This window comes from Odocoileus virginianus, chromosome 21 (assembly GCF_023699985.2).
Source record: "Odocoileus virginianus isolate 20LAN1187 ecotype Illinois chromosome 21, Ovbor_1.2, whole genome shotgun sequence".
Lineage (NCBI taxonomy): Eukaryota > Metazoa > Chordata > Mammalia > Artiodactyla > Cervidae > Odocoileus > Odocoileus virginianus.
The window spans coordinates 43,099,130-43,110,159 of record NC_069694.1 but is presented as its reverse complement, the minus strand read 5'-3'; the positions used below and the strand labels follow the sequence as shown (position 1 = coordinate 43,110,159).

Genomic DNA, 11,030 nt, shown 5'->3' with positions numbered 1-11,030 from the left:
TTTGGAGCCCAAGAAAATAAAGTCTGTCATTGTTTTCATTGTTTCCCCTTCTATTTGCCATGAAGTGATGGGACTGGATGCCACGATCTTAGTTTTTTGAATATTGACTTTTAAGTCAGCTTTTTCACTCTCCTCTTTCACTTTCATCAAGAGGCTCTTTAGTTCCTCTTTATTTTCTGCCACAAGGGTGGTGTCATCTGCATATCTGAGATTATTGATATTTCTCCTGGCAATCTTGATTCCAGCTTGTGCTTCATCCAGTCTGGCATTTCACATGATGTACTCTGCATAGAAGTTAAATAAGCAGGGTGACAATATACAGCCTTGATGTACCCCTTTCCCAATTTGGAACCAGTCTATTGTTCCATGTCTGGTTCTAACTGTTGCTTCTTCACCTGCATGCAGATTTCTCAGAAGGCAGTAAGGTGGTCTGTTTTTCCCATCTCTTGAAGAATTTTCCACAGATATTGTGATCCATACAGTCAAAGGCTTTAGTGTAGTCAATGAAGCAGAAGTAGATGTTTTTCTGGAACTCTCTTGCTTTTTCTGTGATCCAACAGATGTTGGCAATTTGATCCCTGGTTCCTCTGCCTTTTCTAAATCCAGCTTGAACATATACACATACATGGTTCATATACTGTTGAAGCCTAACTTGGAGAATTTTGAGCATTACTTTGCTAGTGTGTGAGATGAGTGCAATGTGCAGTAGTTTGAACATTCTTTGGCATTGCCTTTTTTTGGGATTGGAATGAAAACTGACCTTTTCCAGTCCTGTGGCCACTGCTGAGTTTTCTAAATTTGCTGGCATAGTGAGTGCAGCACTTTCACAGCATCATCTTTTAGGATTTGAAATAGCTCAACTGGAATTCCATCACCTCCACTAGCTTTGTTCATAGTTATGCTTCCTAAGGCCCACTTGACTTCACACTCCAGGATGTCTGTCTCTGGGTGAGATTTCTTAATGACTCTCTTTTGTATATAGTTCTATGTATTCTTGCCACCTCTTCTTAATGTCTTCTGCTTCTGTTAAGTCCATACAGTTTCTGTCTTTTATTGTGCCCATCTTTGCATGAAATTTTCCCTTTGTATTTCTAATTTTCTTGAAGAGATCTCTAGATCTCTAGACAACTACAGCTGTCCCACCATGATATAAGTACCTAACCATAAACTGCCTTGGATCATCTCATGGTGATGTCATCCAAAGGATTATCTGCTAAGACTGCAAAATCAGACCCATCTGTCCGGTTGAACTCTTGAGAATCTGTGCTTCTTAAAAGTTTTTCCCATAAGCAAAACACAAAGAAATTTAAATTCCATTTTTGAAGGCAAAATTTTTAATATATTTTATCTTATTATACATTTCCCCTAAATTACAATGTCAATAGCTGCAAATATATTCTGCTACAAAGCTTTCTGTAAGAAATATCTCTATAAGAAAATACATCTCATTAACATTTCCTGTAAATAAATTAGTTCAAATAATAATTTTTGAAGGGATGTACATAAGGGAAGTAATGCAGAAGCCAGATTTTAAATGTAATTTTTGTATAGGAAATGTTTCCCTGAAATGTTCCATTTTCACGTTGCTAAGCTTATAGAAACCTGTTTGTACAGACTTTGGTTCTTACTTTTTGTTTTAACAGACGTGTAGGGAAAAAATGCAAATCTTAATCATACTAGTGAATGTATGTGGGCAGGTGAAATTCTTAAAAGACATGCAGGCTCAGGTTCAGTTTCTACTGGGAGAACTTGAATTTGAGACTGCAAATGAGATTTAAGTAAATGAAAACTATGGAGTGATTTATAGTCTATAAAAGAAAAGTTCCAAAGTAAAAAGTATAAGATAACTTTTTGGCTTTAATCTCTAGACATGATATTAGAACTGAATAGAACTGAATAAAGTAAAAAGTAATAAAATGGATGTAAAAATTTAGAACCTGTGGTTTCTACAGATTAGCAAAATGTAGATTTGACAAGTTATTCCATTTATAATTTTTAATCTCAGTGACTGTAGAAGACAGAAACTGTATCTTTGGCAAACAAACAAACAAACAAAAATAAAACAGCTGTTGCAGAAAGAGTTGATACTGAAAAAAGTCAGATGGTGCCATCAGCCAGTTAGAAAGCAGCTTACCAAGAGCAATGGAACCTTACCATCCTAACTGCCTTGGAGTCCATTTAATGAGACCTCCTCAAAATAAGATGATTTTGTGACCTCAGAAATTTAAAAGAAATATTTTGAGGTCAAGTAGTTGCCTCACACTGAACTCATCTGCATAGTAAATACTGTGATAGCAAATCCCATGGACACCTTCCATGTGGGTTATGCAGCCTCGGGCTTCACATATGAAAACTCAGCTTGTGCTTCAAACACATGATCCACTTGTTGCCAAAACCTGGAGAGTTGACAAGGTTTTCCCCATTCTCTTGCTGTGCTTCAGTGCAGAACAGATATATCTCGTTTCTTTTATCATTTTTACTACACTGCAGAGTATGTGAAGAGTAAATGTCTAGTTCTATCTAACGTAGGGAATGCCAAAGCTTTGAATAATATGATCTAGTAACTTTTACTTTGGGCATCTTAAATTTTTTACAACCTGTAAATTCTGTTCTGTGTTATTCACAATAGTATAATTTGGAGAATAAAATGAGTAGGAATAATGCACAATCAAGAGATGCAATTTATATCCTCTAGAAATCTGAGTGGATTATTTTGGTCTCATTATGCTGGTTCTTATTAATTGTAGCTGAAATTAAACTTTTCAAAAATATAAACAAGCAGCTTAAGGGAAAACAAGGGTTTTTTTTTTCCTGAAGGACTTAAAGACCTGTGATTGTTTTGAAATTATTTGGAAAATATTGACTGCTTTTTTCCTACCAAGGTCTTTAATTGAGCAGTAAGAAGTAGTGTTCCAAATTAAAAGGTGATTCTATGGTGCAGATTCTCTGTGCTCCATGCTTTTATTTCCCATTAAACAATTCCTCTTTTCACGTTTTAGAGCCTGTTGTATGCCAGGGTATATGGGGAGTACTTTGTTTAAATAGAAATAAGGCTTTTCAGTTATTTTTTATAGGCAGTCACCACTGTGAGAGAAATTGATCCTCCAGCACAACCTAAGCTCCTGGCAAGTCACATGGTAACATCAGTAATCTCTCTGTGTGCCTTTTTTTTTTTTTTGAGTCATGGCATCTTCACAAATGTGTACATTATTTACATAAACAAGTTGCATGATGGAAAACACACTGATCACACTGGTCACCCTTTCTGATCTTCCATTTTCTTTTTCTTTTTCTTTGATCTATGTTCTTATCATATTCCTCATTTTACCCCTTCTTCTGAAATCCAAATCCTACTCTCCACCATGCTATAATGCATTAAATACATGGATTCACAGTCTGCTCCTGATGCTTGTCTTCAGAGGTGGTCATATCTTCTGACAGACGTGGAGTCTGGCTTTGGAGGAGTAGGTGGCATCTTTCCATACTTTACAAGATAGGCCTTTTGCGCAGTCACACCGCTGGAAGATTTCCAGCCCATGGGAGCCCTTCTTGCGCTGCTTGGTACAGACTTCCCCCTGATGGAGCACTGGTTTGCAGATTTTGGTCCAGAAGTGACGAGCACAGCAAAACCCTTCAATGCAGTCTAATGATCGTAGACAGGGATCTCCTTCATGTCCTAAAGAAATGATGACCAAAAGATTTTACCATGACACTGTAGGAGAAGAATCTACTCTGCCATCAGAAGCACCTGAAATATCTGTACTTATACTGTCTTCCTATCTTCCGTGGTGTCTTAGAGTCATATCAGTTGACTTTCCCTCTAATCATGTGAACCAACTATCATCTCTTTCTATTGTTTGCTTTCTGAATATTAACTTTAATGAATAGCTAGGATGGGGCTCTATCTTCTCTTCACCTTGGTATGGTGTGACCTTAGATATTTCTGTTTTGTGTTGTTGTTTACTTAGGTGAATGACAATAAGTAAAAAGAAATGCCCTCTATTTAATTTGCTACCTTCTTGGAAAGAGTAAACAAACTCTGAGTCAAGAAGGCTGAAGTCGTCTGTACCTCCTAAGGCCAGGTATCAGTTAAGGCCTTAGATACCTAAGGCCAGGTATCTAGCCGGGAAAACGGAAGCTGAGTATTGAAAAGAGAAGATATTTAATGCAGAGAACGGGTCACACAGGCAGTGAGTTGCGAGGCCAAGAAGCACCAGAGATCTTGGAGCTGCACCGCAGGAAGCCACCCCCGCATTTAGGCTGGAGGGTCCAGAGGAGCTGGTGACGTCAGAAGGGGGCAGGGGCAGGGGGCTGGGATCCTGGCAGAGGCTGAGGCCCTAGGAGGTGCAGCTCTGCCAGAAACACTCCCAGAGGCACAGGGAATCCGTTGGCCTTCCCCTCCTCTGCCTCTCAACCTCTCACCACAGGCAAACCCATGCGGCTGGAAGCCCCCTAACAGGGAGTCTAAGCAATGAAGTCTGTGAAACGCTGTGATACAGAGTGGAGCAGAGCAAGGGCGAACAGCCTCAGGGTCAACCAAGAACCCATCACAAAAATCACGGGGGCACAGGTCTGGGGATTCAATTCAGTGAAAGGACGATGTCAGCAGAGAGTACCCACGTGTCACAGTGGGGTTGATGTGTAGCCTGCAAGCTTCTTTGTCATCTCGCAGATTGTAAATACTTCTGACTTTTTAGGCCATGTGATCTGTGTCACAGCTCTTCATTCTGCTCTTGTATCACAAAAGCAGCCATAGATGGTGCCTAAGTGAATGGGCAGGTCTGTGTTACAATAAAACATTATTTACAAAAACTGGCAGCAGGACAGACTTGGCTCATGGGCCGTAGTGTGCCAAGCCTGGTCTAAAAGGTTAGCTGTCACCCGGATGTCACCAGTCCCACTGTGTGAATGTGGACACAACTCACTAGCCATCAACATTTCTTGCTAGCTGCCATCAGGAAATTATACATATAATTAGCTAACGGTAATTAATAAATTAGAAACTGTACTGTAACATAGATATTTGTCAGAACAAACACGGACACTCATGTACTAACAACTTCTCAGACAGCTCAGCAGGTAAAGGATCTGCTGGCAATGCAGGAGACAGAGGAGATGGTGGGTTTGATCCCTGGGTCAGAAAGATCCCCTGGAGAAAGAAATGGCCACCGACTCCAGTATTCTTGCCTTGGAAATCCCGTGGAAAGAGGAGCCTGGTGGGCTACAAGTCCATGGGGTCAGAGCAGGACACTGAGTGATTAAGCGCGCACGTACTAACAAATGCATGTGATTTCAGTTGGATAGAAATAGGAGATATGGTAAAGGGCCAGGCCTTCAGGAAGTGTAGACGAGGGCTGGTGGCAGAGGCATTGTCAGTCACTTTAACCCTACAGATAGAATCATTAGTATTTCCGGTGGGACTAACACATCAGATATTTTGTAGGTACTAGCTCCACAGAAGGTAAAAATGTGGAGAAATGGTTTTATGGTTAAGTAAACTAGGGAAATACAGTGTCTAAAAAAGTTAACCTGTTTTCCTCATTGCTGAACTTCTCAGAGCCTTCACTATATCAAAGTTTATTTTAAAGTTCCAAAAATGGGCAGATACATTATTACAAAACTCTTGAACACACCAACTCTTTTAGTCATATAATGTCTTGAAAGAATATTGCTCCATAGAATACACTTGCAAAAGCCTCCTTTAAAAATAAAGGTATTTCTACTTTTCAAAAGTTTACTATTAGTGATTAGGCTTACCAAATATTGTAACACAGGAAGGGAATTTTTATGGCCATACATAATCCCTCTAGAAACCAATTATTTTTGGAAAATTGATTTATGCATAGTATATTACCTGATTGTTTAATGAAATAAAATTTCTGAATCTGCAAAGGTGAGAAAAGGACTCTAAATCTTAGTAATTTAATTATATGGCAGCAAACATTTTCCCATTTAGGTTTTGGAATGCTTTATTCTTGATTATGGAAGAGAAATGCTTGTATAAAAGATTTATTGTAAATATCCTGTAAAAAGGCTGATCTATTTAGGAAATGGCATGTTTAATTGGAGTACCACAATTCTTGTCATATGTATTTCTCACAATTTAAGATCTCCAAGAAACCTCTAGCACCCTCAAAATTGAGAAGAAATTCAGTTAAAATCTTACTATTACAGTAACTTCCCATTATTTTTTTTTCAAATTGCACTCAGAAGCAATGAAATTAATTATCTACATTTCTCTGGAGCTACAGCTGTCCCCACCTTTTATATGCGACACCTTAGTGTGAGGTCTTCCTAGGTTCTGCCATCCCAGGTCGTGGTTTGAGTGATGGCCGTGGTTCCGATCTCTGTGCCGAGTGCTGTCCAGAGCTGGGATATGAGGGGTTAAGATGCTCTCGGTGACGGGGATGCAGATGCCTGGAGATGTCAGATAATTAGTTAGACTTGTTCAGTTCTATAAAGTGTGTTTCTTATCCAAGTTTTCTCCTGATGTGAAGTATGAGGCCATGTATCTACCATCTATCTAGACTTGAAAACTCAATAGTTTGGACCTAAGCCAGGATTTCTTGATTTGAACCTTGCCAGTCGCATGACCAAGTGACCTTGGGCAAAAATAGGGATAACAACAGAATTCCTTTCATGAAGTTACTATGAATCCATATAGGAAGAGTTGAGAATAGTGACAGAGTGAAGTATTATCAAATCTTAGTAGCTTAAAGGTGTCAGATCAGACATCTGTGTTCAGGATCAAGGTTCCTTTTTTAATCAAAAATATAATCCCCATCTACTCTGTAAACATCTCTAATGGGATGAGGTCTTCCCTTCGCTTCTTGTCCAGGGTACTCTCAGTAGGACCAGGCCCACAGGTCAGGAACAAGTATAGGAATATGAACCTGATTATGATGTTTTGCATTACTAGTTGTGCTTCTGATCACGTTCTGCAAGTATTTAATCATCTACCATGTGTTGGAGACTCTTCATTTCATCATCAGTGCTGAACTGTCTGCCCATAAGGTCACTGAGATTGGGTGAAGGCCGAGTAACAGACTCCTATGTTTCTTTTTGGAGGAAACAACCACTCCATCAGCATTTGTGTGTGCCACAGTGTGGGGCTTTCAAAAAAGGACACCTTGAGTGTGAGAATCAAGGTATGAAATTGGTATGAAAATGAAAACAAGCTCACAAGTGTATTGCTGAATCACAGGTTTCTGTCTTTGGTTCCTTTGCACATATCCGCTTGTTCAGTGGAATATAACATCTAGCTATTTATATGCAACATTTCAACATGGCAAATCCTAGGTCAGCACAGATTATACATTACAGCAGGTGATCAGAGCCCAGGAAAACTAAGATTTGAGAGGGACAATAAAGCACTCGCCTGCAATGCAGGACACACAGGTTCGATCCCTGGGTCAGGAAGACTCCCTGGAGAAGGGAATGCCTGCCCACTCCAGTATTGTTGTCTGGGAAATACCATGGACAGAGGAGCCTGGCAGGCTCCAGTCTGTGGGGTCGCAAAATGTCAGACACAACTGAGCAACTGATAAACACACACCAGATAATCTCATAGATTTCTAAACCCTGATCCCATTCCTGCCAGTTTGGAAGCCTCCTTACATTTTAGAAGTATGACTAAGGAGAGGGCGGTATAACTCGGTATCCAGGTTTCCTACATGAAAGGAAAGAGGCCCCATCAACACTGAATGAGACCTTTACCATTATTGCAGCGGGTACCAGGACAACACATGCCATCTCTATGGCAGCGCTTCTTTTTCCTTCGACACACCATGCAGGCTGACGATCCTTGGTGAGGACTGTGGCAGTATCTCCCAACTTCACATTCCTTATCACTGCTACAAGGGTAGGCCTGTCATGAAGTAGAACAACACCACCAAAAGCAAAGATTAGATTTTGTAAGCAAAAAGCTATTGCACCAAATCGTGATGGAAAATCAGAACATTTCACTGCTCAAAGGAAATATACCATTTAATAATGTTCTGAGCAGAGGTACTACATAGGAACAATTACTTAATTTAGGACTTTATAAACATTGATTGCTGATGGTGATGACAAAGATAAAGTTGACAGTACTCATACATTTTCAATGACACGACTTTGGGGTTAGGATTTAGACTTTATTTTGATTCAGTTCAGTTCGGTCACTCAGTCGTGTCCGACTCTTTGCAACCCCATGAATCACAGCATGCCAGGCCTCTCTATCCATCATCAGCTCCCAGAGTCCACCCAAACCCATGTCCATTGTGTCGGTGATGCCATCCAACCATCTCATCCTCTGTCGTCCCCTTCTCCTCCTGCCCTGAGTCCCTCCTAGCATCAGGGTCTTTTCAAATGAGTCAGCTCTCCACATCAGGTGGCCAAAGTATTGGAGTTTCACCTTCAACATTAGTCCTTCCAATGAACACCCAGGACTAATCTCCTTTAGGATGGACTGGCTGGATCTCCTTGGAGTCCAAGGGACTCTCAAAAGTCTTCTCCAACACCACAGTTCAAAAACATCAATTCTTGAGCACTCGACTTTCTTTATAATCCAACTCTCACATCCATACATGACCACTGGAAAAACCACAGCCTTCACTAGACAGACCTTTGTTGGCAAAGTAATGTCTCTGCTTTTTAATATGCTATCTAGGTTGGTCATAACTTTTCTCCCAAGGAGTAAGCGTCTTTTAATTTCATGGCTGCAGTCACCATCTGCAGTGATTTTGGAGCCCAAAAAAAATAAAGTCTGACACTGTTTCCAGTATCTCCCCATCTATTTTCCATGAGGTGATGGGACCAGATGCCATGATCTTAGTTTTCTGAATGTTGAGCTTTAAACCAACTTTTTCACTCTCCTCTTCACTTTCATCAAGAGGCTTTATAGTTCCTCTTCACTTTCTGCCATAAGGGTGGTGTCATCTGCATATCTGAGGTTACTGATATTTCTCCTGGCAATCTTGATTCCAGCTTGTGCTTCTTCCAGCCCAGCGTTTCTCATGATGTACTCTGCATATAAGTTAAATAAGCAGGCTGACAATATACAGCCTTGATGTACTCCTTTTCCTATTTGGAACCAGTCTGTTGTTCCATGTCCAGTTCCAACTGTTGTTTCCTGACCTGCATACAGGTTTCTTAAGAGGCAAGTCAGGTGGTCTGGTATTCCCATCTCTTTCAGAATTTTCCAGAGTTTATTGTGATCCACACAGTCAAAGGCTTTGGCATAGTAATAAAGCAGAAATAGATGTTTTCCTGGAATTCTCTTGCTTTTTCGATGATCCAGGGAATGTTGGCAATTTGATCTCTGGTTCCTCTGCCTTTTCTAAAACCAGTTTGAACATCTGGAAGTTCACAGTTCATATATTGCTGAAGCCTGGCTTGGAGAATTTTGAGCATTACTTTGCTAGTGTGTGAGATGAGTGCAATTGTGTGGTAGTTTGAGCATTCTTTGGCATTGCCTTTCTTAGGGATTGGAATGAAAACTGACCTTTTCCAGTCCTGTGGCCACTGCTGAGTTTTCCAAATTTGCTTGCATATTGAGTGCAGCACTTTCACAGCGTCATCTTTCAGGATTTGAAATAGCTTAACTGGAATCCTATCACCTGTACTAGCTTTGTTCATAGTGACACTTCCTAAGGCCCACCTGACTTCACATTTCAGGATGTCTGGCTCTAGAGCCCTAAAGAGTGACTCTGGAGGCTCAAAAAATAGCTGTAATTGTTATACTGCCACTGATTTAAGGTGTAAATGAAACGGCCTAGTCACTCTTTTTTACCCAGTGAACTAGCATAAGTAGAAGGTTACATAAAGCAACAATGGGCTGTGCTAGCAGCTAAAATACATCTCCTGCCCATTTATGGAACAGATATTCTAAGAGTGATTCCTCAGTTCCTGCCTGTGAGGAACACAGAGACAGAGATGCTTCCAGAGATTTTGAAGCAATGAAACTTTGGGACAAAGAATTCAAGGAGCAGCTCTTCACACCACATTCAGTGATGAGCAGCAGCAGAATTCTGTGTGGTCAGAGCATGCTAACTCCAGTTATATGATTATGTTCTCAGGAAACAAAAAAGCAGACTTGCGACATACAGAAATAGCCCTACAGGCTACTTATACAGAAAGGACTTCAGTTCCTACATTTCTCTACCAAGTTGTTGATTCAGAAGGCTACTTAAGCAATGTCATATATTATCTCAAAAAATACATTTATACACACACTCCAATTAAATATTCCTTGTATCTAGGAAGTTAATGGAATTCTTAAAATGTCCCTGTTTTCAGAGACTGAGAATTGAGAAACAGAAATATCACACCACATATCAGACTAACTCATATTTTGAGGCATGTTGACAGGGAGACTTATTTGGAAGTCTTTTTTTATTGCTGTGGTTGTAGTTCATTTTTTTCCTACTTTTCACAGTAATGCATTTTTTTAAAATTGCAAAATAAAAGATAAAAAAAGCAATATAGTTTTTAAGCAAGCATAAATGATAGGACTAGAAAACTACAGGATAAAGTTTTTGTGACTCTCAAATAATCAGTGTGGTTTGACTGTTTTACTTTTGCAATGAGGTTGATGACTTTACCCTGCGTGCATTGCTTCTCCCTTCCCCCCAGCCCTCTCTTTCTTCCATCGCCTTTTCTACCCTGGCCTTTCTCCTGGGTATGTTTGTATGCGTTCAGCTCCCTTGTGTTTTCCATTTAGATCTGATCATGTTAGAAAGAGGAAATAAGTGGGAAGTTGATGTGTGACTCCGGAAACTTTACATGTTATTTGATGAAAAAAGATAAAACTTTAACATCATTACAATTTACTTTTACCCTCAGAAGAGAATAGAAAATAGAAAAACCTCTAACTTCAAATTGAAAGTGTTTTTGAAGCCTTACACACTGGCAATATTTGATGCCCACTTTATAAGTGAAGCCAGATAAAACTATAAAATTAATTTGGATATTGCTGCCCCATTCTATAACTCCATCATTAGGCTTAAGAAAGAATCTGAATGAGCTTGAATTCAGAGTATCAAGCCACT

At 39.8% G+C, this 11,030-nt stretch overlaps 1 protein-coding gene across 2 annotated transcripts in view; it reads right to left on the bottom strand.

Annotated features, from left to right (window-relative positions):
- Window positions 1-1,311: 1,311 nt before the first annotated feature.
- DKK2 (dickkopf WNT signaling pathway inhibitor 2) overlaps window positions 1,312-11,030 on the bottom strand; it is a 125,004-nt gene continuing 115,285 nt past the window's right edge. For both annotated transcript variants that reach the window (XM_020901195.2, XM_020901196.2), the window contains exons 2-4: window positions 7,717-7,867; window positions 6,262-6,417; window positions 1,312-3,676 (exon numbers count right to left, since the gene is read on the bottom strand). In XM_020901195.2, the coding sequence (XP_020756854.1) occupies window positions 3,426-3,676; window positions 6,262-6,417; window positions 7,717-7,867 (558 nt within the window). In that variant the 3' untranslated portion in view covers window positions 1,312-3,425. The remainder of the gene's footprint in view (window positions 3,677-6,261; window positions 6,418-7,716; window positions 7,868-11,030) is intronic.